General features: G+C 48.2%; 1 protein-coding gene across 3 annotated transcripts in view; it reads left to right on the forward strand.

Moving 5' to 3' along the window:
* DNAJC16 (DnaJ heat shock protein family (Hsp40) member C16) overlaps positions 1-26156 on the forward strand; it is a 27421-nt gene extending 1265 nt beyond the window's left edge. The window contains exons 1-15 of one of the 3 annotated variants that reach the window (XM_061602058.1): positions 34-165; positions 3412-3597; positions 5185-5251; positions 6331-6670; positions 9666-9850; positions 11559-11663; positions 13085-13243; positions 13994-14124; positions 17085-17268; positions 18633-18815; positions 20942-21018; positions 21730-21810; positions 23652-23747; positions 24854-25021; positions 25705-26156. In XM_061602058.1, coding sequence (XP_061458042.1) covers positions 3431-3597; positions 5185-5251; positions 6331-6670; positions 9666-9850; positions 11559-11663; positions 13085-13243; positions 13994-14124; positions 17085-17268; positions 18633-18815; positions 20942-21018; positions 21730-21810; positions 23652-23747; positions 24854-25021; positions 25705-26104 — 2343 coding nt within the window. In that variant the 5' untranslated portion in view covers positions 34-165; positions 3412-3430 and the 3' untranslated portion in view covers positions 26105-26156. Of the gene's footprint in view, positions 1-33; positions 166-193; positions 312-3411; positions 3598-5184; positions 5252-6330; positions 6671-9665; positions 9851-11558; positions 11664-13084; positions 13244-13993; positions 14125-17084; positions 17269-18632; positions 18816-20941; positions 21019-21729; positions 21811-23651; positions 23748-24853; positions 25022-25704 lie in introns of those variants that run through there. The other 2 variants (XM_061602059.1, XM_061602057.1) reach the window with 2 other exon arrangements.
* Positions 26157-27018: the final 862 nt, after the last annotated feature.

Genomic DNA, 27018 nt, shown 5'->3' on the forward strand with positions numbered 1-27018 from the left:
CCCATGCGCTCATGAGGCTCCTTATCCTCCTTCCCCGTCTGTCAAGGGAGGCGGGGCTTAGCCACGCCGGAAGTGAGCGCTTCCTGCGCCGTCTCTATGGTGACAGGCGGCCAAAGGCGGGGCCGCCGAGCCGGAAGTGGGGTCCGGGGAGAACAGGAGCCTAGGGTGGGTACTGCGAGCTTCCTTCCCGCCCCCCCCTTACAAGGCGCTGCATCCTTTCTTCCCACCCGGGTGGTGGTCCTAAGTAGCCACGTGACTTGGAGGGTGAGAGGGAGGGATGACTCTCTAGCCCTCCCCGCCCCTTCTCTCTGGTATGGAGGACCAAAGGTGTGGGAGATACTGACGGGGGGGGGGTCATATCTGTGGGGCGGGACAGAATAAAGTGTTGTGGGGGAAGCACTGTGGGAGGGGCAACATGGGGGGCAAGGGAAGGGTCCAATATTGGCATGGTGATACTTGAGGGGGGGGCTTCTTGGGTAGGCAGTGGCATGTTGGTGTATGTGGGGGGGGTTGCATATGTACTTTAAATGGTTTGTCATATTCATATCCTTCCTTTCCTCCACGGAGGTCAAGGTGTCATACGTGATTTCTCCCCCTCTTTTCACTTTATCTACACAACAATCTCACGAGGTAGGCTAAGCTGAGGGACAATGGCTGGCTTGCGATCGCTCTGTGAGCTCTTGCTAAACTATAATGTTGTCCCCAGCAGGCATGACTAATGCCAGTGATTATGGGAGTTAGTCGTTGTTGTTTATTTGATTTATATCCTGCACCAGGATGGGAGCTGTAGTTCAACAATATCTGGAGGGCTAAAGATTCCCCACACCTGTTCTAAGCACTTCACTATGCTGGGACATATCTATCTGATCTAATCTATCGCGGGGAGGGGGGTCTGGCTACGTTTAGGTGCTTATATGGAGGTGAGGGCTGACCCACAATGAGAGTTAAGTGAAACCTTCATTCTCATTCCCGTTGATGTCCTTGGAGTGGATAACAGCATAGATTACAGAACGTACGCACACACGGTCATAAAAACCAGTGCAAATGTTTTATGCTGTTGTTTCCATTTTACACTGTTATGATTTATGGCCATACAATAAACTATGTTGCAGTGATGCTCATGACAGTACAAATAGTTAAGCAAAACTAACATGAGTGGTGCAAAGTGGGACTCTTATCAGGGAATTATATATGCCAGGGGCAAATTATAGCACTGTTCAGATACTTCAAAGTTTGCCATACAGAGGAGAGCCAGGGTCTCTTCTCGATCATCACAGAGTCTAGGACACAGAATAATGGACTCAAGTTACATGAAGCCAAATTTCAACTGAACATCAGGAAAACTGACAGAGCGGTACGACAATGACCTAGGGTGGTGGTGGGCTCTCCAACACTGGACACCTTCAAGAGGCAGCTGGACAACCACCTGTCGGGGATGCTTTAAGTTGGATTCCTGCATTGAGCAGGGGGTTGGACTTGATGGCCTTATAGGCCCCTTTCAACTCTATGATTCTATGAAAGTGGATGGGCCCCCCCTCTTGTCCTGCTTGTGAGTAGGAAGCTGTTGCCTTTAGACCATTGGTCCATCTAGCTCAGTATTGTCTACACTGATTGGCAGCTGCTCTGTGGGGTCTCAGAGAAACATCTTTCCCTGCTCAGCCTGGGGATGCTGGTGATTAATATTGGGACCTTCTCTACACAAAGCATGTGATCTGCCATTGAGTTATGGATGCTCCTAACATAGGAAGCTCCCTTGTAGTGCATCCTATAATTGGACCATCCTCACTCAGTGTTGTGTGCACAATGATTGGCAGTTGCTTTGCAGGGTTTTAGGCATTTTGATTTGTAAGTTTGACCTAGGTTATTTGCAGTAAAAGCATTTCCCCTCAAAAATTACAGGAAAATGGGCTAACTTACCAAAAAAGCCTAAAAGTTAAAATTAGCTGTAGTTCTTATGTTGTGCACATCAGTGTTTATTGCTAATATCTCAAAATGTGACACCCCACTCAATTTAAATACTTTAAATTCCTTTCTCATACTTAGGCCCCATCTGCACTAGACGTTGAAAGCAGTAACATACTACTTTAGACAGTCATGGCTTCCCCCAAAGAATCCTGGGGACTCTAGTCGGTTAAGGATGCTGTGAGGTGTCAGAAGACCCCCTATTCCCTTCACAGAGCTACAGTTGCTAGAGTGGTTTAACAATTGGTCCCTCGTTCAAGAGCACTCTAGGCATTGCAGCTCTGTGAAGAGGAATGTGGTTTTTATGTTCAAAAAAATTCAAAGCTTGGCTTAGAAATTTTTAGTGGGATGTGTGTCAGCGTTTTAAGACATGGTTGCTCTTCACTTCTTTTACACTATTAAAAATTTAAGGGGGAAATGGGTAACATACTCATTTTAACACACCCAAAGAGCTGATACGACATTTACATGTACTTCTCACAAGTAGTTACCTGAAAAAAATATTAATTGCAACTTTGAAAGTGCCTGATTTGATTGATACTGACTGTGTTCTCGTGATCACTAGCCAGCCGTAACATCATGGCTGTTTGTTGGCTTACCAGTTGTGGGTTTTTCAGCCTATCACAAATCCAGGTTTGGACATAAGACAAAGCCATCCCTTTTCTGGTTTGTTGATCTGCTTGCATCAAAGGAGGAGCAAAGTGGAAGCAATTGGGCTGAGTGCACGTCACGTCACACAAATGCATTATGGTTTATTAAGCTAAAAATCTTACTGTCTTACTGTTATGGACAAATGCAGCCGTTGTACCTGTTCATGTATCGTTCATTATAATTGATTTTATGAAAGAATGCATCTCCAGAAACGGAAGATTATCCATAGAGAAATAAAATGGTGGAAATTCTTCTGACCCCTTATGTATCTGTAGTAGCAGCACTTATAGCTCTCCTGGGTATTCCACCACCACCCTTGACTGACTTAGAGGTATGTGAGCTCCATCCAGGTGTTTGCTTGGCAGTCTAATCTTGCAGCTCCTCTGCAGTTTTGGGAAAGGGAAGTACCCAGTGCTCAAAGTGGGAGAAAAAAAGGAAGTGGGGTGGTCAGGCTAAACTCAATTATGTTCCCTTGAAAAGAAATGGAATGGTATCCAATCCCACCCCACTTCAAGCACCAGGATGTCTGCAGTCCCTCCATATCTCCTGGCCATGTGGAAGGACAGAAGGCGTTTTAGAGGAGGGGGTGGCATCAGCATTCTCCAAAAGGCTATGGGGATTGTGGAAGAGTAGAAAAGGGAACAAGGTTGCAGGCCAGCAGTGGGGTGGGAAAAAGGGAAGTTGGTGGCTGCTGTGGGAGGGCAGAAGCAGCAAGGTCCAAGACTGCGGCCCTTAAAATGTCTGCGCCGCAGTTTCCTAATGGCTTGCCCTGCATTTTCTGATGTCTCTACTGTGCAGGTTCCCAGCAGGAAACAAGATGGAAATGAAACAGCTGAGTGTCTCCCTGGTTGTGGTTCTGTTTCTGGTCCTGGTCCTGCAGATCTTGTCTGCCGTCGATTTTGACCCGTATCGGATCCTTGGAGTCAGCAGGACAGCTAGTCAGGCGGACATTAAAAAGGCATATAAGAACCTTGCCCGGGAATGGTGAGTGATTCAAGAAAAACAGCTTTCTGACTGGAATCAAAGTGTATTTTACCTAGCTGCTGGGTTAAAAAAATATTTGTCTGCTTCTTCTATAAGCCTTGCCAGCCTTTCTTGTTGTGTTATGCAGTGCTGTGGACGGGGGGGGGGTGAGTATTGGCTGGGGAAAAGAACCCAATGCGAGCCAAGAGGACCGTAAATGTTGGCTTGTCTTACTAGCTAAAAATTATTTCTGGTTGACACCAGTTGAGTCACCCGGCGTGCACAGAGGAGTTGCAGGAGCAGCCGGGTCATCCCTCATTTGTGTGAGGCTTGGAGGAGACTCAAAAAATTGCAGCAGAAATGAGACCTTCAGGGCAGGAATCTGTGTGTCGCTAGGTGTCTTGCATGCCAGAGAACTGGATGCACTTGCCCCTGGGGAGATGGTAAGAGAATTTGTGTGTGCCTCTACGAGGCCTGAGGACAGGAAAGGCTCAGCAGTGTTGGCGGAAAGGGAGCCTGCAGAGCAGGTTGCATCAAGGAGGAATAGTAGGAAGAGTAAGTCCTGGGGGGCAAAGGTGGGGAGGCCCAGGTTGCAGGGCTGACCATAGCTCAGTGGTGGGGCACCTGCTTTGCATCTGTAAGGTCCCAAGTTCAGTCCCCAACACCTTGGTGACCCGTAATGCGAACCCTCCCACAGGAAGAAATGTTAGCAACCCAACAGCATTCACCTCCCACTACCCCTCACCTGCTTCCCTCTCCCCACTTCTCCTCTCATTGCTGTGACAGAGGCTGCAGCTAGAAAGGCCCCTCCCTCCCTCCTTCCCTCAGGTGTGGTCCCAACTACTGAACCAACCAATGCACCATGTTTGATGAGGGAGGGACTGCTGCAGCCAGGTGTAGTGGGTGGAGACGAGACCTGCAGCTACCACGGAAACCAAAGCCTTTGGGCAGGAGCCTCAGGCCCAGGGGCTGAATGTGGCCCTCTGGACCTCTGTTTCTGGACTCTCCCCAGGCCACGCCCCTCACTGGTCCTCCTTCGAGGCCTCCTTTTTCCTCTCTGGAATGTGTCCGTGAACTGGATGATGCTTCTTGCTTGCCGGGATAGAGATATGTATGTGTGGACAAACCTGAGTTTTGCGTGGCTGGAATGTTGCCTGCTGTACAAAAACAAGAGTCTTATCTTTGTTCCATGCACGTTTGCCTCTGGCCTCCCCTACCTTTATAAGAGCCAGTGTGGTGTAGCGGTTAAGGTGTTGGACTGCGACCTGGGAGACCAGGGTTTGAATCCCCACACAGCCATGAAGCTCACTGGGTGACCTTGGGCCAGTCACTGCTTCTCAGCCTCAGAGGAAGGCAATGGTAAACCTCCTCTGAATACCGCTTACCATGAAAACCCTACTCATAGGGTCGCCATAAGTCAAGATTGACTTGAAGGCAGTCCATTTCCATTTTTTCCCTTACTTTTGCTTCTGACCTTGCCCATTACTGGCATGTGGCCCTTGGAAGGCTTCCCATGATAGAATGTGGCCCTCACATTGGGGAAAAAAAAAAAGGAAAATTTTCCCCACCTCTGGGTCTGCTGACGGTCTCATTTTCTTTTCATTCCAGGCATCCTGACAAAAATAAGGACCCAGGAGCAGAAGATAGGTTTATACAAATTAGCAAGGCTTATGAGGTATTAGACACTCTTTCCTAACTTTAAGCTTGTTTGCGTATTCACATTTGAGAATTTGAGGTTCCTGTGTTAAAAGCAGCCTTTACTGTATGGATGAGCAATGTCTGTTTCCTCCCTTCCCTTCCTCCAGGCGTTGGGGGTACCTTTGACCCTCCAGTTGTTGCTGAATTACAATATTACTATTACTGACCTTGCCCCATACTCTGACCTTCATCTTCTGCAGTTTAAAAGTTAAAAAATGTCTAGCTAACTTTTAATTAATTTAAGAAATGTTGCATTGAAGTCAATGATAAGCAAGAACCAATTGTCAGTGTTCTAAAAGCCAGATTCACAGCGGCTTGGCTTGGCTAATCAGGGGGCCACACCCACACCAGACCTTTATTTCACTTTAGACAGTCATGGCTTCCCCCAAAGAATCCTGGGACGTGTAGTTTGTGAAGGGTGTTGAGAGGAGACTCCTATTCCCCTGACAGAGCTCCAGTGGCCAGAGTGGTTTAAGAGTCAGACACTCTGATTGAAGCTCTGTGAGGGGAACAGGGCATCTCCTAGCAACTCTCAAAACCAAAGTTCTGTCTGGCCTCGCATTCTGCTTCCAACAGAGGCCAGCCAGATGCTTCTTGAAAGTCCACAAGCAAAGACACGAATGCAATAATAATCCACGGTTTTATTTAGAGGGCGTGTCTTTTTTACTGGTGAGGAACTTTAAATGGATAGTTAAGGATGTACTTTTGCCATTAAAAAAAAAAAATGAAACGGGGGTTTATTATGAAAATCCTAGTGTTTGAACTTTTGTTTTGTAATTTTTTTTAAAAAAAGGACAGTGACGAAAAAAAGAAGTGTTAAAATCGCTTTTCAAATGATTTATTTTCCTAAGGCCATCCAAGAACGTTGGGTTGGCTCCAGACTAACCTAGTTGAACATAGGCCCCATTGAAGTCAGTGGGGCTGAGGTCCCAAGGGACGTGTTAGTTACGACTAAGCTCAGCTAACAGCCTGGACCCAACCCATTGCTCCTTGGGCAGCTTGTCAAGGCACATAATGACAATATACATTAAAAGTTTTCGTGTTTGTCCCAAACAGATCCTGTCCAATGAGGAAAAGAGGTTAAATTTTGACCGCTATGGGGACATGGGCGAGAACCAGGGCTACCCACAGCAGCAGCAGCAGCAGCACCGCCACTTCCACCACTTCCACGAAGGCTTCTATTTTGACGAATCCTTCTTCCATTTCCCTTTTAACGCGGACCGCCGCGACTCCTCTGATGAGAAGTATCTGTTGCACTTTTCGCACTACGTCAACGAGATTGTGCCTGACAGTTTCAGAAAACCCTACCTCATTAAGATCACGTCAGACTGGTGCTTCAGCTGCGTCCATATTGAGCCCGTGTGGAAGGAGGTGGTTCAGGAGCTGGAAGGGATTGGTAAGAGAAGAGTGTGTGTTTGTGTACACGTTTTAAATGGATTTGCATGATCTGTACCACCCTAAGGGCTCAGGAGAGGAAACAGTACCCTCTCCCTGGCCACCGTAATCTGGTTTGAGTTTAATTTGCTCACCAGAAGATGCACAGGCTCAGGCTTTAACCAGTCTCCAGTGGATGAGTATTTCTAACTCAAAGGGCAGTCCCTCTGCACTCTTTTGAGAACCCGACATAGGGAAGTTAAGACATAGGCTTGTCTCCAACTAAGTCCTACTTAGAATAGACTCATTGAAATGAATCAACTTAAATTAGTTTTGTCCATTAATTTGAGTGGGTCTGCTCTGAGTAGGACTTAGTTGGACACAAACTGGGGTTCTTGGTTGATGTTAACAGAGATGCTGAGTTAGACAACTGAGGGTTTACAGGGCATTACCAGCAACTGGAATTCAGCCCAAGCTTTCTTTTCTGAGTTTGGCTGCATCTTCCCTAGGCTGTAGTTGCAGTGATTCCCTACTGAGAGGAAGGGTGGGATATAACTCTAATAAATAATAATAAACAATTCAAAAATAATGTGCTGTGAGAGGACCACTCTAGTGTGCCTCCTGAAATTTAACGAATTCCCTGGCGAAAGGCTGCTGTGAATCTAATGTGCCCACTCGTGGAAGAGGATGCCTGTTGCATCCCTGCATGATTCCTCTGGCCTTGCCTGCTTCCAGTTGGGCTCAGCCAAGGCTGGTTAACTCTCTGCATTGGTGGTGATCATTGGCTGGATGATTCCGCCGCTCCCACAAAACAAAATTAATCCTGCCTGAAGAAGAGCTACCTGGACACATTGTTGCTCAGGGCATGCAACTAGCTCTGTTGTTTTTCCATATTGTGTTGATATGAACAGTACGAGTCGCATCCAGCCAAGTCCTACTCAGAGTAGACCCACTGAAATTAATGAACCTAACTTAGTCATACCCACTGATTTCAGTGGTTCTGCTCCAAGTAGGACTACTGTTGGATACAACCCTGTATCTCCAAATGCTTTGGAAGTCAAATCACCTGTGGAGCTGTTCTTTTGTTTGTAAAAGCGAAACTTTTTAAGTACGAAGGTGTGCCTGTTTGAGTTCATTCAGGACCCTGCTGTGGTTAGCTACGGTTAGCGGCAAGAGATGTTGTCTCTGCAGGGAGCTAGAGCCCACTGAAACCTTATTAGGCCAACCACCTCTAAAGTGTGTTGGGCTCTGCCTTCCTGGAAGAGGTAGCTGACAGGTCAAAGGGTCCTTGTCTTTTGTAGTCTCCAGCAAAGAGCATACAGGACCTTGGAGAGCTCCAAGAGGTCCTGTTAAGGCAACTGTCAGCAATGTTGTCTCTGCAGGGAGCTAGAGCCCCCTGAAGCCTTATTAGGCCAACCACCTCTAAAGTGTGTTGGGCTCTGCCTTCCTGGAAGAGGTAGCTGACAGGTCAAAGGGTCCTTGTCTTTTGTAGTCTCCAGCAAAGAGCATACAGGACCTTGGAGAGCTCCAAGAGGTCCTGTTAAGGCAACTGTCAGCAATGTTGTCTCTGCAGGGAGCTAGAGCCCCCTGAAGCCTTAGCGTATGCTGGCCAGGTCTGAAGTGTGATAGGCTCCGCCTCCCTAGAGGGGCTCCCTGGTTAAAGAGCCCTCACCTTGTTTTGTAGCCTTTGGCTACAGTTCAGAGGATGGTGGCAAGTTTGCATCTTCCTGTTGGGAGGGCCTTTGTTCAGGTCCTGGTAGTTCTCTCCTGGCTCCCAAAGAAGTAGCTTGAAGTTGGTCCTCATCAAAGTCCTCCACCGCACGCTGCAATGTTCCTGGCTTGCAGGTTGTTTCACTGAAGGTTTGGTGCGTTCAGTTGCTCAAGCAAGCAGTCCTCAAAACACTCCTCGGACAATCTCCGTTTGCTCCAGCAATGCTGACTATGGCAGCTGGGAATTGCTTGCTTCTCGTCATATCCCCCTGCCTGTGTCCTCTGCTCCTCCGAGTCTCCCACTCCCAGCTGACCCAGACTCCCTTCTTAGGCTTGGCCCTTTCTCCCTTGATGCCCCTTTTATGTGGGCAACTCCCCTCCTTGGTGCACAGAGGATGGTTTTATTGGCTGGCCACATTTGCAAGTCTGTTAGCTGCTCCTCACAGAGACCTGATGTAGTGCTTTCACAGCTGACCAACAATACCTTTCACAGAAATCCAGGAGTTAGTTTTCAGCCTTTGGTTGTTGAGAAAGCTCAGTCAGTTGCTCGCTGATTTGAAAGAGTCGAAACCATTGGGCCCATCAGCCACCCATTCTTCTGCTTTGAGGTCTCAGCTCTGTATTCTTGCATGTGAACAGTACCTGCCTGCTTTGAGTGCGTACGTAGCAGTTACTGCAGACCTCTTTGGAAGTGGGCTCCCAGTCCCAATCAGCCAATTGGTGTGGAAAACACATCTCCAAAAGAAGTTGCTGTAACCGCTGATGCGTTGACCTCCTTTGAACTTTGACAGGCGTCAAACGCCTGGTTCCATTATCACATTGGGTGTCTGACAGGTGTGTGTGGGGGGGGTCCTGCCCACCTTTCAGCATTGACGTGTGGGAGTTGGGGGATTTAGGAATCCGGCCCACCAGCTGGATTCAGTTCCTCACCCCTGCTTTACACAGAGCTAGGTCTTATTCATAGGAAGCTGCCTTCTGTTAACTAAGACCGTTACTCCATCGAGCTCAGTATTGTTCACACTGACTGGCAGTGGCTCTCTAGGTTTCAGAAAGGGAGTTTGTCCCAGCCCTGCCTGCAGGTGTTGCGGATTGATCCTGGGACCTTTTGCAGGCAACGCTTGCGCTCTGCAACTGAGCTGCATCGCTTTGCCCCACGGCATCTGCTATCACAGAAACTGAATTAGGAATTAATCTCTATTCCTTGAGGCCCTCGGATCCTCCAGCAGTGAGGTATGTTTTGGATTCTCTGAAGTTGTTTGAGAGAAGGCTTAATTCTTGTTTATGAGGCCAGTCCTTCCCTCTTTCAGGAGTGGGGATTGGTGTTGTCCATGCTGGTTATGAGAGGCGCCTGGCGCATCATCTGGGAGCACACAGCACACCGTCTATCCTGGGGCTTATCAATGGGAAAATAACCTTTTTCCACAACGCAGTTGTTCGGGAGAATCTGCGGCAGTTTGTGGAGAGCCTTCTTCCAGGAAACCTTGTTGAGAAGGTAATTAACGTATGTTTGCTATTTTCTGTTTTAATTGGCATTTTTGTAGGCTTTGTAGTCCCCCCCCCATCTTTTTTCTTCACACTCCTGTCTCAAATCTCCTGTTGATAATTGGAGGGCTCTCACAGATTTTGGAATTACTCTGTCCCACGGGGGCTAAACGGTAGCTAGAATAGGGAATGGAGAACTGTGATTCAGTCTTGTGGGATTCTGTGTTTCAAATGAGGTGTTGCTGAATCTAGAAGTCCCATCCTTCAAGCTTCTAAAGGAGATGATCACACACTGACCATGTTTATACATAATGCTAACCCATAGTTTGTTGGACAAACCAGAATCGGTTCAGGATCGGTCTTGCAGACAAGCAAAGCTACTGTAGCTGCTTTTGCCTTAATGTTGGCTTTGTTTTTCTAGCCACTTTGCCTGGAGCCTCTGACGCCTGGTGACCATCTAGGGTGCTGAAGCAAGCCAGTATTAAACCAGGGTAGTGGGTTTGGACATAACAAGAAATGATGGTTAATGCAAGCCAAGATTTATCATCCAACTTCAAACAGTGTTTTCATGTTCTGATTAGCTGGCGACAAACAAACTATAGTTAGCCGGGTGGGTTCAAATGTGTTAGCAAGCCACAGTCAATCTCAATGGGCCATGCTTTCCCATTACATGTGAACCAAGCCATTGTGTCTTTGTCTACCAGTGGAGGGTTAGAAGAGAACAAATTTCAAAACAAGCAAATCTTACGTTGCAAGCTGTTGTGTGGTTATCACTAGCTCTGTGACGTCATGCTGTACCAACATTAGTAGAATGTGGGTGATCATGTTAATTCATTACATTTTTATCCTCACCTTCCTTCAAGGAGCTCAAGATGGTATACGTAGTCTCTCTCATGCACGCACGCACACACTGCTTTATCTATGCAACAATCCTGTGAGGTACATTAAGTTGAGAAATGGTAACTGGCCCAAGGTCACCCGGTTTGCTTCGTGCCCAAGTGGGATATGAGTCCAGATCTCCCCAGTCAAAGGCCAACATTCCATCCACTACTATGCCGTGCATGGGAGGGATGCGCCAGTATTGGGAGCAATCTAACTTTAGGAAAGGGCTTTCAAAATATCTTAAAATGAAAGTGTTTTTAAATCTTTTGCCTCAGGGCTAAATTTCACGTTACATATGGAGATTTGTGACTGATCTTTGGATGTTTTGCATTTTAACTAAATGCAGCCTGAGGGCTGGGAAGCTAATTTGGTTGGGGAAATGTTGTGAGAAAGGGTTGTCCTGCCCCCCATGGCATTTGACCCCCTTCAAGCTGCTGTTTTCTTTTGGGGGGGATGCAAGCAAATAGCAGATGGAGGTTGGAGGGAATGGCCAAGCCCCTCTTCCCCAGTCAGATTTGCAGTGTGCCCCTCTACAGGTGCTGTCCTTTGTTAAAACTAACATGAGACCTGTGTATCTCCAAGCACAGCCTTCCCCCAGTGGTGCCCTCCAGGCATTTTAGACTACTCACCCCCAGCTAGCACAGCCATTGGAGCTGTGATGTATAACATCTAGAAGGCACCAGGTTGGGAGAGGCTGCCCTAGCATAATGTATCATTTGGCCCACAGGGACAGATTTTTAAACGTACCCTTTAAAAATCTGTATCTTGAGGCAGCACCGTAACCTTTTCCTGCAGTGTCTGAGGACTGAGGCTGATATTTCTGTTTCACGTTGAAGGTTACAGATAAGAACTATGTCAGATTCCTGTCGAACTGGAAGAAAGAGAACAAGCCCCAGGTCCTCCTGTTTGACCACATGCCCCTCACCCCGCTGCTATACAAGGTAAAGACTCTGTCCTGTGCCTGCCTGTCTAGCTCCTTGAGAAAGCCACCTTCCTTGGCAGGAAGCTTTGATTTGGATTCCTGCATTGAGCAGGGGGTTGGACTCGACGGCCTTGTAGGCCCCTTTCAACTCTACTATTCTATGATTCTATGTAGCACCTTAAAGGCTACAAAGTTGTGAGCGCTGGGGCTGATGGGAGTTGTAAACCAAAGTATCTGGAGGGCACCAAGTTGGGGAACACTGGCATAAGCGTTCATGGATTTTGTCAGATTTTTGCAGACCTTGAAGTGACAGGATCTTCTGAAGCAGCCTTTTTTTGGGGGGTGGCTCGGTGTTCTACCATTGTCTGGGGGGACCTTGGCTAAGTTATTGGCATGCCGGCCATGGGTTCACTCCCTGGCATCTCTGCCCACCCAGTCAAAGTATCAGAACACTGGACTAGATGGGCAGTAGGAGGCTGTTCATAAGTTCAGCTGCACAACTCTCAAGGAGATTCTGCTGTGGCATCACTTTGGGCTAAGAAGTCCAGAGAAGGAAATCGTTAAAGACTTGTGGGAGGCGTCTTGAGAGGTGGAGAAGACATAAAAGTCACGTGGCAGGATGGAGAATCAATCCACACATTTGGGGAGCTTCCTATAGGATACTGGATGAGATTTTATTTGTTTTGCTATTTTATTTGGTTTATATTTCGCCCTTCTTCCCGAAGGAGCCCAGATGGGCTTTTTGCCTGATTCAGTAGGTGGGTTTTTCTTACATTCTTATGTGGGCTCTATCATACCAATATAACATTCAGGTGAAACTCTGTGGAGGTGGAACATGGAACTGGACTAACTAAAGTCCTGTCAGGATATGGATTGATGCTGGGAGGATGCAAGGCCACTGTGGGAACGTATCCATCACAAACCAGAGGATTGCAGTGGATTTGCATCCTTTTAATTGTTCACAAGTAACCCGGTTTGCATATTGCTTTTACAAAGCTGGCAAATGCCAACTCTGCGTTTGCTGTCAAGGTGGTGAGATTCTAAACCCCCTCCTCCACCCCCAACTCTTGGGCCACAGCTTTGCTGTGCAGAACTTCGTACATACACCTAGCAGGCCCATCTCCTTGCCATTCACTTCTTTGATTGCGGGAAGAGCTGTAGCTCATTTGTAAAGCGTCTGCTGTCCATGGAGGAGATTCCAGCTTTACTGCCCAGCGTCTCCAGGTACGGTGAGGAAGGCTCCTGTTCGAAACCCTGGAGAGCTGCTGCCAGTTAGTGTAGATAACACTGAGCTAGATGGACCAATGGTCTGACTTGGTATAAGGCAGCTTCCTACGTTACTATGTAATAGTTGAGTGCCGACTGAACTGGGTCCCCATCCATGCATTGAGCATAATGATTTGTGTTGCCCGACTGCATCCAATTCCCTTTCCCTTCCAGCTGACTGCATTTGCGTACCGAGAACACTTGTCCTTTGGATATGTGTACGTTGGACTCCGAGGGACCGAAGAGCTGTCCAGCCAGTATAACATCAACGTCTACACACCCACCATGATGGTGTTCAAAGAGCACATTGATAAGCCTGCTGATGTCATCCAGGTACTGTCCTGCGATTGCCATGCGAGAGTGCTTATGAGAGCTCTGACTGTAATGGACAGGCAGGGTGCTGGCCATCAAACTCATTTTTACAGTGATGGTAATACTTAGATAGCCATGGCAGTTTACAGAATCATGTAAGCCTACTGCGAGGAACCTTTGGCCTTCCATATGTTGCCGAACAATAACTCCCATCAGCCCTAGCAAGCATGGCCAAATGGCCTGGGATAATGGGAGTTGTAGTTCAGCAAAATCTAGTGGGTCAAATGTTCCCCAGATCTGATGTAAACAAAGCACAGATCCTTCACGTGAAGAAACTACAATCCAAATTTACACTGTTAACACACTATAATTTACTCAGCTAAGGCTACAATCCTAACCCCACTTACTTGGAAGTAAGTCCCATTGATTTCAGTAGGGCTTATTTCTGAGTAGGCACGGTTAAGATTGTGCTGTGAATTCAGGTGATTCAAGGTGGGGTTCAGTCTTAAGGGAATTCTTGCTTCTTCCCCCCCCCCCCCCGAGGCCAGTTTCATTCTGGTATGTTTTTGTGGCTTCGCCATTTAAAATATATATTTGTTCTAACAACCTATTGGTAGTTTTTGAATTATGGAATGGTGGGTTTACCTTGCAGTTCCTTTAATATCTCCAAAAAGCATATCCCTTGAGAATGGTATATAATCTGCAAATGTATTCAAAAGGCACATAATTTATCAATTTTGGGGTTGTTAGCTCTGATTTTTTTTCTCACAGGCCCGGGGCATGAAAAAGCAACTCATTGATGACTTCCTATCTCAGAACAAATTCCTCGTGGCATCTCGACTCACCAGCCAGAAGCTTTTTCAGGAGCTGTGTCCCTCGAAAAAGTCTCACAGGCAGCGCAAGTAAGGCTCATGGCGGCAGCAGCTCTCCATAGTGTGGCCAACTTACGTGATTTCTGAAACTTTCAATTTTATAGGGGTTAGCTGTAATCCAGCTAGTCGTGATCAAGCTGTCTGTGCCTGGCAGCTCAGGATGGAAATCCCAAGAGCAGCTGGAATTCTAGGCCTGAATGAATTTCAGTCAGAAAAGGAGAACTCTACAGCTGTTGATGTGTTTACTTGACCAGTTTTGATTGCGTGATGGAATTATTGGACAGGGTTTGTAGGGGAAGGAGAGTTAAAAGTGACTTAAGGTCCTGTTCCGTTTGGTTTCACTGCCTGTTTTACGGAAGCCGCCCCTCTCCCCTGGTCTTGATCACTCTGCAGACAGGGTATTTAGGTTTGGGGGGGTTATGAATTTAATAAGAGCTCGCTTGCCCTTTCTTAAGTTACGCCCTTGTTTGCGCAGAGCCCAGACTGTCCCAGTAACATGCAAGAAATAAGAACTGCAGTTTGCAAATATCTTTTCTGGTCTGGCTGATCGTGATGAGAGAGCAACGCTCTGATGTTGCTTCAGCAGCAGTCAGCCTTAGAAAATGGCAATGGACTGCCTTCAAGTCGATCTCGACTTATGGCGACCCTATGAATAGGGATTTCATGGTAAGGGGTATTCAGAGGGGGTTTCCCATTGCCTCCATCTGAGGCTAGTCCTCCCCAGCTGGCTAGAGGAGCATCCGGGTCTATTCCTGTTGCAATCTCTGCAATTTCAGTCTTCAATTAAAGGAGCCCAGCATGCTCCACCAGTCTCCTACTCTGACGGAGTGGGGGAGACTCTGGTTGTACTGGGGCTTCTCCGATGGGGTCTCCTGAGTCAGAGAATGGCAGTGTGGCATCCTTAGTCCAGAGGGGCACTGGTATCACGGGCTCATCTTGTGGACATCCTTCTGGGCATCGCCCTGCATGCAAGTCCCCTTCTGACTTGGAGTTTTCAATCTCATCCCTTGAAGAAGAGGAATGTGATCCCAATGTCATGACACTGTCGCCATTTATCTGTAAAGGCAGCAAAGTTGCCTTTACAAAAGTTACTTTTATTCCTGTGCTGCTTTTCTGAAGTTCGACGTGGGTTACGAAAGCAAAAGTACCCAGATACTTCGCGGAAAACAGCATCCGTCAAATAACCACAAAAGCACCCAACATGCTGACCCAAAGGCCAAGCGAAAGAGGTGCGCCTTGCAGGCCTTTCTAAGAGCAAGCAAGAAAGTGGGACTTTCGGAGGAAGACGCCTGCACAGTCTCAGGACAAGCACTGTCAAGGCCCTGTTTTGGCTTCTACTAGTGACAGTTCTCATTGCTTAGTGTGCCAGGCACTGCCTGATCACAGGAATGCAACTGGCATGGGGGCTGACAAATGGGGAGAGGTGATCTCAAAGATATGTGGGTCCCAGGGCTTTAGAAGCCAAAACCAGATTGGACCCAGAAGCATACTGGCACCCAGTATGGTGGACGTAGTCTGGGCTGAATACATACCGGTCTCAAGATCCATAAGGCAGCCAGGCTCTACACTTCTGAGTTTGCAGAACACATTACACCCATCGTGCGTGGATGTTAGCACGGATCAGCTGTATGCAAAGTGTTTACAGCAAAGGAAGACCCTCTGCACAGTCCCATCACACATAGCAACGTCACAGTACTCTTCACTTGATGCGACGAGATTCATTGCTCACTTGAGGCCAAGGAGTTGGGGATTTGGGTGCCTGAGTCCACCCATTGCTTCTCTCCCCTTTTCCTAAGGCTGGTGTTGGGACCCTTTGGCTCTCCAGATGCTTCTGAACTACAACTCCCATCATCCCTTGCCATTGGCCCTGCTTGAGAGGGCTGATGGGAGTTGCAGTTCAGCAGCATCTGGAGAGCCAAAGGATCCCCACACCTGGCCTAAGGGGTTCTCTTCTCTCAGGAGTTCTCAGACTTTCTCATAGTGGTTAGTCCAGCCTTTCCCAACCAGTGTGCCTCCAGATGTTGTTGGACCACAACTCCCATCTTTCCTGACCATTGGCAATGCTGGCTGAGGCTGATGGGAGTTGTGGTCCAACAACATCTGGAGGCACACTGGTTGGGAAAGGCTGAGTTAGTCTTTGAGTGAAGGACTTGTCCTGGTCTCCTCCAGTGCAGATAATAATAATAATTATTATTATTATTATTTATTAAATTTATAACAATTGGTTCTGTCCTTCACCCAGAGATGAGCAGATGAAAAGACAATGGCACGTCATCTTGAAGAGTCATAATGGAGAGAACTTAAGGAAGCCAAGAGCTTGCTTTAAATCTAGCGAGGGGTGGGGTGGGACTTCTTTTCTGTTGAGGGCCACATTCCCTTGGGAATAATCCATCAGGGGCCACAGGCCGGTTGCAGGCAGGACCTGAACCAAAAGTGGACTGGGCAGCCCCTTTTTCTTTCTCTGATGACTGCCCCCCCCCCGACTCTCTTCCTGCTCATGGGCTGCCTGGGAAAGAGCAGGCTGCTCTTGCCAGAGGCCTAAGCTGATTGTTTAGGAAGCTCCCTTATACAGAGTCAGACCATCGGTCCATCTAGCTCAGTATTGTCTGTGCTGACTGGCAGCGGCTCTCCAGGGTTTCAGGCAGCAGTCTCTCCCAGCCCCATGTGGAGATGCTGGGGATTGAACCTGGCACATTCTGCATGCAAAACAGACACTCTGCCACTGAAATTTTGACGTTTGGCCAAGGGGTGCAGATTGCCCACCCCTCAGCCAACCTCCTTTGCCAGCTGACAAGCTGGAACACCGACTCCTTTGGTACTGCCTGGATAGTTTTCTGGTCCCAGCCAGGTGACTCGGTGAGGAGCCTGAGCCTTTCCCCGTGTTCTGTTTCTGTCTCCTGGGGGATGCCTGCCTGCCTCCTGCTTTGTCAGCCAGTCTGCTTGCGTTCCGGAGAGAGCCAGTCATTCTCTTTTCCCTTGTGGTGTTCTAGGTACTGCGTGGTCTTGATTACCGGTGAGGGGGAGAAGTATACTGCCAGCTACGATGCCTTTCTGGCTTTTGCTCTGGCCAACACAAAAGACACCCTGAGGTTTGTGCACATCTACAGCAACTACCAGTGGGACTTTGCCCATACTCTGCTAACGGACAACGAAAGGTTCCATGGGAAGTCAGCAGTGAGTGTTTTGCGTGTGTCCTTCAGCCCAGTGGCATCTCACTGACTCTTTTTTATTGATTGATTTTTTGAAATCGTTTGCTCCATGTTCCCTGGGTCAGCTAGCAGCACTTCAGAGGGTGTGGTATAGTGTGGTACAGTGGTTAGAGCATTGAACTAGGACCTGGGGGAGACCAGGGTTCAAATCCCCACTTGGGCATGAAGCCCACTGGGTGACCTTGGGCCAGTCACTGTCTCTCAGCCTAATCTACCTCACAGGGTGGTTGTGAGGATGAAATGTGGGGCAGTGGATGCTACCTTGAGCTCATTGGAGGAAAGATGGGTTATAAATGTAAGAAGTTTAAAAGAGAGCATTAAAGAAGTATTGATTTAAAACTCATAGTGAAATGTACAAACTTGGGATGAGCTGAAACAGAAAGTTCTAATTTTGCAGCCTCACTTGCAGGCTGGAAGCTGGACCCCCTTCCCCCTGATTTGCCACTTCTTTTTGGGGAGTGCTGGAGGAGAAATGTGGGAGAAGGGAGCACGTCTCATATGGGATGGGAAAGTGGTCCTGCATTGCCGGGAGGCCAGGTGACTCTCCCTTTCTTTCACACAGTATGTTTCATATGTAAATCAGAGCAGGGGTGAGAAACTGGATCTGGCTGGATCTTGACCCATGGGTCAAGTTTGGCAGGTGGGTGGACCTGCCTTCTGCCAATCACAGGTGACTTGTTCTTGCCTACACGTTTTGAAATCAGTCTGTGCAGGCAAAGGCACAGCTGACTGTGGGTGCTTGCAGTGCACTATGGATCGAGCTTTGCAAGCTCCCTTTTGGCCCCGTCACGTCTTTACCTGCAGGGCAGGTGGCCAGGGCTTGGCCAAAAGGCCTCGCAAGCCAAATGAGAAGACCCGGTGGGCCTAATTAGACCAACGGGCTGCCCTGAGGTTTCTGGAGCATCCTCTTGTGGAGGGCCAGGCTGGGAACCTGAAACTGGGAGGTATGATGTCTGTGCAGACTTGGGATAGATTCAGCCCATGCGCCATTTGACCATTGCTGGTTCAGATGGAGGTATCAGATGGGTGAGGTGATGAATCTCCAACTGTAGGCGATGGCAAGAAGCCAGGTATCCCCTTCCCAGGGTGAGATTTCTGAAGGCTGCAATGGGCCAAAGATACCACTTTCTCCTCTGTGCCATGGGGCAAGGCTTTCCTGTTACTTGGAGTTCCAGGCTTGAAGCTGCACAAACACCTCAAGGCTCTGCAGTTGAGTGACCCACAAGCCCGCCAGTGCCCAGTATGGCTAGGCCCACCCTTGAAAGCCACAGGTGGTTTCTTTAACCCTATTTGAAGCCTCCCCTGCCAATTTGTGGTCTTCTTGCCCAGGTGGTCATCTTGGAGAGGCGCAACAATGCTGGGCGAGTGGTCTACAAAGCTCTTGAAGATCCCTGGAGTGGTAGCAAAGAAGATAACTTCATCCTTCTGGATCTTTTGGATCAGCTAAGGACAAACCCGGGCTTTCTGTCTTCTGATACCATCCTGCCAGACTTAAACGATGAACTGGCTCCTGTAAGCATTGTTGACATTTATTATGTGTGTGTGTGTGTATTGGGAGAGTGCAGGGTGATTTTTTGGGGGGGGGGTCTCTTTAAGGTCAGCATCAAAAAAGCTCCAGAGTTTGCACCTACCGATGCATTAATAGGCTTGCAGCTGAGTGCTAAGACATTAGTAGCTCTGCAAGCCTTAGGCTGCAATCCTGCACACACTTACCTGGGAGTAAATCCTGTTGGACTCAGTGGGGCCTACAGCTGAGCAGGCATGCATAGGATTGCAGCATTAATCCATTTAATTGCCAAAGTAATGAACTGAAGCTGTAATTTCATTTATTTCTTAAATTTGTTAGTTGTTTTTCTACACAAATACGTGCATTCAAAGCAACTTAAAAAATTAAAATTAAACAGCAAAAGATTTATTATATATATAATAATATATATATAAAGTTAAAACTAAAACAGTTCATAAAGTGGCGGAGCGACACTTCTTAGAACATTGCACAACAGAAGCCCTCCAAAAGCCTTCCAAAGTTAAGAACCAAATGCCTGGGAGAAGAGAAGTGTTTTTGCCTGGCACCTAAAGATGGATAGCGATGGCGCCAGGCATACCTCTCTGGGGAAAGCGCTCCACAAGCGGGGCCGCCACTGAGAAGGCTTGTTCTTGTGTTGCTATGAAAATGATAGGTGTGGGCCACTTTTAATCAGCAAGGTTGTGAGTTCAATGCACTCCGGTCCATTTTTTAAAAGTTGTCTTGGTTCTGCCAGAGGGGTGGGAGGGAAATCTAGCAGGCCTTTCCTTCTAGCAGTTTGAAAAATTATGAAGTTCCTGTATACCTCCATCAGCACTTCAAAAAGGCGCACTTATATTGGCGTTTTGGTAACTCTCCAGTTAGTTTATATATAATACATGAATCAGAGGCATTTCATTAATCCAGCTAAAATGTCTGAATTTGGAGAGAACTTGCAGCCTGTTAGGATGCACAAATATTTGGAAACAAGTATTCAGTGACGCTGCTCCCAGGTGAAGTGTGAATAGGACTTCAACCTTATCTCCTAGTAAATATGCTTAGGATTGCAGCCTCCCTTCTTTGACTTCTCTTTTAGGAAGCTGCCTTATACTGAGTCAAACCTTAGGTCTCTCTAGCGCAATATACTTCCCTCACCATGTAACAAATCCGCATGTGGTTGGGGGAGGCACCCACAATTCACCATCGAGTTCTGGCTTGTCTTGCCCTGGTGTCTCTAGAAATAGATTCAAGGCCCGACTCTGTTATTGATTTTTGAATGAACATTAACATTTAATGACCTTGCCTCTCCCCAGTGCCTTTAATGGTGCCTCGCCCCAAAGGAGCCAAAAGCAGCAACAAAACATCTCTCATAATCCCTGACTGTTGGCCATGCTGGGTGGGGCTGATGGGAGTTGGAGTTGTTGGAGCTTCCCCTCCTGGCCTTTGAATTCTGCTTGTCTTGGGGAGGGGTAAGGAGTCTTGCAAATGCACTGAGGCCACCCTCCCCAAAACGTATTTGTACAATCCCTCTGAGATTTTCCATGATACACACTTGAATATCCTTGCAGTCAAAATTTCTAGAAGCTTTTTTCCTTTTTTTTAATGAAAGCTGAGATTCTCAGCTAAATTCTGCACCTGTTGGACTACGACCTGGGAGACCGGGGTTCGAATCCCCACACAGGCATGAAGCTCACTGGGTGACCTTGGGCCAGTCACTGCCTCTCAGCCTCCGGGGGAGGCAATGGTAAACCCCCTCTGAATACCGCTTACCATTCATAGGGTTGTCATAAGTCGGAATCGACTTGAAGGCAGTCCATTTCCAGTTTTCCTGTGCCTGTCCTGTTTTGTAGCCTATTCAGGGTGCTTAGCAACATTTCCTTACCCAATTCATTCATGTGGTGTGTTCAGGTAAGTTGGCCATTCCTTCATTTTTTACAGAGCCGGGGGTGGGGGTAGGTGACCTGTGAGCCACTTGCCCAGGGCAAAATTTGAACCTGGATATCCTTGATGTGGGCTCAGCATTCCAGATTCTGCACCGAGCTGAGGTGTTTTCCTCAACCAAGCGGGGAGCTTGTTCGCAGAAGCTTCGCAGCAGTCACCTTCCTCCTTCTCCTCTCTTTTGATGTGATTGCAGGTTTTCTTCCTTCGGTGGATCTATTCTGCTATCGACTATGCCTCTGACTGCTGGGACAGCCTTTTTCACAGCAATTGGTATGGATTCTGTATTAATAGCTGCTCACCTTCAGTTTGTATTTTTGGATGTGAAAACCAGGAAAGCTCTTGGAATATTCAGGAATTGTGCACTAATTTCTGTTAAGACAGCTTGGAGGGACAGCAAGTCTTAGAACCTGGTGTCTGCTTTTTTCATTCCTTTTCTTCTGTCTTTGTTTTTTACTGCATTTATATATTGCTTTTCTGCCAAGGCATCCTGCAGTTTTTAAATACTCAAACAGATGGTACAAAAGATTGAGGACATCAGAACGACCTCCCCTACCTGGTCACTTTAGGGAGCTGATGGCACCGCTCCCTGGCCACATTTTTGCCTTCCCTTGGGGCACACAGCTCTACCCCAACCCTTCTCTCTTCGCTTCTTCCGACGGAAATCTCCCAAGGTCTCACACGCAAGGGATGCTTTGGAATAATGATTGCAGAAAAGCTCTAAAAATGACCCAGTAACCGTTCTAACCTTGTAACCGAGTCCCTGTCAGACCTTGGGCCATTGAGGAAGGAGTAGCGGAAGGAAATCAGGATCCCCGGAGGCAGAGGTTGGGGGTGAGGAAGCAGGGGAGGGTTGCAAAGGCAGGCAGAAGGGAACTGATCCTCCGATTGCTTCCTGTCACCCTCCCCTTGGAGGTGAGGGAGGAGTCGCAGGACGTGGGTTCTGGTTTGAAGGTGGCCATCATGGGCGACACTCTTTTGCAGGCGAGAAATGATGCCCCTCTTATCGCTGATCTTCTCGGCCCTCTTTATCCTCTTTGGGACGGTTATTGTACAGGCTTTCAGGTAAGTAGCCATATGTATTATGGATGTATGTGTGTATTTGGGCTTGTATATACCACCAGCTTAGCCATGCCCTCTGGGCATTTCATTTTCTTTAAAAAAAATACATTTTTTTTTATTTTATACAGAAAACATGAACATTAAACAGTCAAAAGGTTGCATATCATGCTGAATACAGAGTTTTAAAAAGTACATCCTCTTTCTAATTGGCATGACAATACTATCTTATACAAATGATCAGGGGACTGGAAACAAAGCCCTATGAGGAGAGACTGAAAGAACTGGGCATGTTTAGCCTGGAGAAGAGAAGACTAGGGGGAGATATGATAGCACTCTTCATGTACATGAAAGGTTGTCACATAGAGGAGGGCCGGGATCTCTTCTCGATAGATTTCGACTGGACATCAGGAAAAACTTCCTCACTGTTAAAGCCATACGACAATGGAACCAATTACCTAGAGAGGTAGCGGGCTCTCCGACACTGGAGGCATTCAAGAGGCAGCTGGACAGCCATCTGTCGGGAATGCTTTGATTTGGATTCCTGCATTGAGCAGGGGGTTGGACTTGATGGCCTTATAGGCCCCTTCCAACTCTACTATTCTATGATTCTATGAAATCACATAGCACTCAGGTAGCCTCTCCAAAGGGAGGTATGCAACATGGGAAGTTGATAAGTTTCCCTGTGTTTATTCACAAAGCTTATTTTTATTTTATTTATTTTATTTATACCCCGCCCTTCCTTCCAGCAGGAGCCCAGGGCGGCTTAAAAAGAGGAACCAAACTACATCATAAGTGATCACGTTTCGCTTCTCCATTCATCACCCTCCAGTGGTGTACAAGGTGTTCAGACAGAGCCACATCCCAAACCTTGGCCCACCTGTCCTTTTTTGAGGAGCCCCCAGGGGGTTTCCAAGTCTTAGCAACATCCAATCAAGTAGCTGCCAAAAGAAGCGATGTCAGTTCCTTATGTATTAGAGAGGGATTTGTGTTATTCTCCAGAGTAAGTAGAATCAAACCCAGTTCCGGGAATAAAGGCTGACAGGAATGATAAGAGATTTCATTAATCACCCAGTCCCAAAATGTTTGCACCTTAGAGCACACCAACCACATATGCAGAAGCATCCCTTTCTCCCCACACCCACAGCAGCAAAGTGGAGAAATGGATTTGCTAATTCTGGACAGGCAGACTGGAGTCTTCTCTGGGCATTTCACAATAAAATACAGCTTATCAACTAAAACAATCAGTATAAAAAGTGGCATCAGCACAACATTATCATGAACCAGGAAAAAATGTTTTCTATTACAAGGAACTAAGTAATGTGTGACTTAGAAGGTACCCTTGTTTGCCATGAAGGCTTCAAGCTTCAAGAAGAAGATATTTAGAGTCCATTTCAGTTACCTGCTGTGGAGATTTGGTGTCCTGGGGAATCTCCAAATTAATTTCTTGGGGTTGCATTCAGCTAAGTCCTACTCAAAGTAGACCCCCCTGAAATTAATGAACCTAAGTTAGTCATATCTATTATCTTTGGTGACTCTGTTCTGAGTAGGGCCAGCATTGGATACAACCCAAAATCTCTTAAGCAGCTTACATAAAACAGTATTAAATTCTAATTTGGAAAAGTGGTAAAAACAGATTTTTTAAAAGTCGACATACTAAAATGATCAGAATGCAGATAAAACCATTGGTTTCAAAAGCAAATCTACATAATAAATGGAATGGATTTGCTTCTGAGTAGACCCGTACAGAGTTGCACCACAAATGAATTGCTTTTACCCTGACAATCATCTCCCAGACCTTTCCCCCAGCGGCTTCCTCATCTGGATACGTAACTGCTGTTTTTCAGCGACTCAAGCGACGAGAGAGATTTGCCTCCCACCAAGCAAGATGAGGGCCCTCCAAAGAGCGAGAAGAACGACACGAGCTTCGCCAAAGACAACAGGTTCCTCCTGCGTTGGCCAGGCCTTGGCTCAGCCTTCGCCAACCTGATGTTCTGCTGGTGTATTGGACTGCAGCGCCCATCAACCCCTGCCAGCACAGCCAACGGTCAGGGATGATGGGAGTTGTAGTCCAGAAGACCTGCAGGGCGCCAGGCTGGCCAAAGCTGCCTTATCTTAGCACTCTGCTCTCCTGCGGTTGCCTCTTTGCTTCTCCTGGGCCAGAAGCAGGGACTAGGCTCGGGGCAGGCTTCAGGAGAGCCATGGAGCTGCCTCAGGGTGGCCTTCCCCAGCCTTTCTAGCCTAAATCTGCCGGAGCAGCTGGAGATTCTCTCTCCTCCCTTGTTCGCCCCTCGCAGGCAATCAGCTTGTGACCAGGGCTGGCTGCCTGTTAGATTGGGGCCAGGATGGTCTTGGCTCCGCCCACTTACCTGCGCCCCATGCCCTGCCGCAGCACAGGCAGCCGAGGCTGTGGCTCAGCGGCAGAGCGTACAGCAAGACGACAGCTAGTTCCGTCCCCGTCATCCCCAGGCAAGACGTAGGAAGATTTCTCTCTGAAATCCAGGAGGGCTGCTGCCCGTCAGAGCGGCACGGTGTGCCCTTGCTTCCTCAGGCCTCTTCTGGTTTGCGTTGGGGAAGACATGGCTGAAGGTGCTTTGGGAGGCCTGGTGGGCTGGAAAAGGGGGGTGGAAACGTAAGGGAATGAGGATGGATGAAAGCAGGAAGCCCTGCACCCACTCAGCAGCTGAGACTGGGGAGAAGCTCAGGCTCGGGGGTTTGGGCTCTGCTTGGCATGCAGAAGGTCCCAGGTTTAGTCCCCAGCAACTCCAAGCAGGGCTGGGAAGGGCCCTGCCTGAAACCCTGGAGAGCCGCTGCCGGTCAGTGTAGGCAGCACTGAGCTGGATGGACCACTGTCTGCCTCTGTATAATGTTGCATAGTCGAGGGGACAGGAGGCCTGCTGGGGCTGGTCTCGAGGCCCTGCCGCGCATCACCTGCCCCTGCTGCGCACACAGAAGCCCAGGGCCCAAAGACAGCCTCCTCCTTTGCCATTGATCGGCTCTCCTGAGCGCTGAGCACCTTCTCTCCCCCACCCCCCCCTCTTCCTCGCAGGATCCCCAAGAAGGGCTTTGTGGAAGTGACGGAGCTCACAGATATCACCTACACGAGCAACCTGGTGCGTCTGAGGCCCGGGCATATGAATGTAGTGCTGATCCTGTCCAACCCCACCAAGACACCTCTGCTGCAGAAGTTTGCCCTGGAGGTCTACACGTTCACTGGGTGAGTTTGGGATGCCATCGCTGGCCTGTGCGGTTTAGGTAGCGGGTCCCTAGTGGGCGGCAAGATGTTTGCAGTCTTCCAAAGCCTAAAAGGAAGAGGGTGTTGGCTACTGAGAGAGTGCCTGCAGAGCGTTGCCCAGATTTTGGGTGAGTCACTTGGCAATCTCTCTCTCTTACACACATGCACACAATCATGAGTCTCTCCAGCCTTACCTCCATTTTGTTGCAGGGCTTTCCATTAATTGCATCTGTAACGATTAACCTGTCCACAACCTTGAGTCACCCTTGCAACAGCGCCGTGAAGTTAGTTGCCTTTGTGCCCATTCGGTAGATGGGGAGGTCCATAGCTTAGTGGCAGAGCCCGCGTTTCACATGCAGGAGGTCCCAGGTTCAGTCTCCAGCATCTCCAGATAGGACTGCGAAGAGTCCCGTGCCTGCAACCCTGGAGAGCTGCTGCCAGCCATTGTAGACAATACTGAGCTAGATGGGCCAGTGGTTTCTGACTCGGCATAAGGCAGCGTCTTCTGTTCTAGGAATACTTGTTTGGAGGTCCAGATCCGGCCCTGAGCCAGTAGTTTAGCCGCTCCCACTTTCATTTCCTGCTGCTTTCAGTTTCTAAGTGTCCGGGATTCTTACCCGGATGCTAAACATCACCTCTTTGAATTCCCCCAACCGCTTTTCCAGGAGCAGCTGCCTTCACTTCTCCTTTCTCAGCTTGGACAAGCACCGGGAATGGCTCGAGTACGTACTGGAGTTTGCGCAGGATGCCGCCCCCATCCCCAACCAGTATGACAAGCACTTCTTGGAGCGCGACTACACGGGCTACGTCCTGGCCCTGAATGGCCACAAGAAATACTTCTGCCTTTTCAAGCCTCGCAAATCAGAGGAGGATGGGGACCTCCCTGGGGGGCCCTGCGAGGAAACTGACCCAGGAGAGGCCCGAGGGAAGCTGCCGCCTTCTTCTTGCAGTCCACGGGCGAGGTCGGTGAAAAACAAACTCAACAAGCTATCCTTGTGGATGGAGCGACTCTTGGAAGGGTCCTTGCAAAGGTTTTATATCCCCTTGTGGCCTGCGCTAGACTGAAAAATAATAATAATAACATAAAATAAAAAGAGGGGTTGTTTTTGAAAGATAATTTATCTCCACAGATGTTGAAAGAGGACAACGGTCAGCATTTCTCTTTCAGGAATGTTGCATTGTGTTGAAATAGACGGTAGCCTTTTAGATGACTCCTCCTAGGCCCAGTGAATTAGAAGCATCCTTCCGGTGTCTGCGACCTAGGAGCGACAATGGGAAGAGATGCGCTGGCGTCCGCCCTTGTACCAAATGGTTTGAACGCTGTACAATCGAAACTGGACTGTGGTTGGTGGCCCCCACCCCCTCCTGTTTTCCCAGCCTGCTCCGATTCTGCCTCGGGGGTTTTCTCCAATGTCGACGAAAGCCTTGCTGCTGTGGGAACTCTCTTTTTTTGGATATGGATTGTTCTGTTTGTTTTTACATTGGCTTTTGTTTTATTGCCTCTCTTCCCATGTCTTCTGCAAGGCCTTGACAGGGAGTCCTTGCCTGTGGGCTTACCGTCGCCATGTCCCCCTGCAGTGAATGATTTGGGGAGGGTGTTTGGGGGGGGAATCCTTTTTGTATCAAATGGCTGACAGGGTAAGAAGTGTAGGTGGGCCAGGGCAGTGGAAGTGTGTGGAGACACTAGCAAGCTGCAGCCCTGGGTGCAGTATATCCAACAGGTGGAGTTGACCAGCTGAGCCTTTGGGAGGGCTGGGAGCGGTCAACTGTGCCGCAAATACTGTCCAAGACAATGAGCCATTTGAAATGCCCCTCCCTTCTGATGCCTTCCTGTTTGACAGGTGGTTTTTCTTTATATCTAAAAGACTTGCAATTTTACAGCCATGCTCCTCCAGCCCACCTCCATATCGCTGCAAACTGCTACAAGCCAGTAGCTGTGTGAAAGGCAACAGTCCCTGCTTCTGGGTTGTTTCCAGACA

This window comes from Rhineura floridana, chromosome 18 (genome assembly GCF_030035675.1).
Source record: "Rhineura floridana isolate rRhiFlo1 chromosome 18, rRhiFlo1.hap2, whole genome shotgun sequence".
NCBI classification, from domain to species: domain Eukaryota; kingdom Metazoa; phylum Chordata; class Lepidosauria; order Squamata; family Rhineuridae; genus Rhineura; species Rhineura floridana.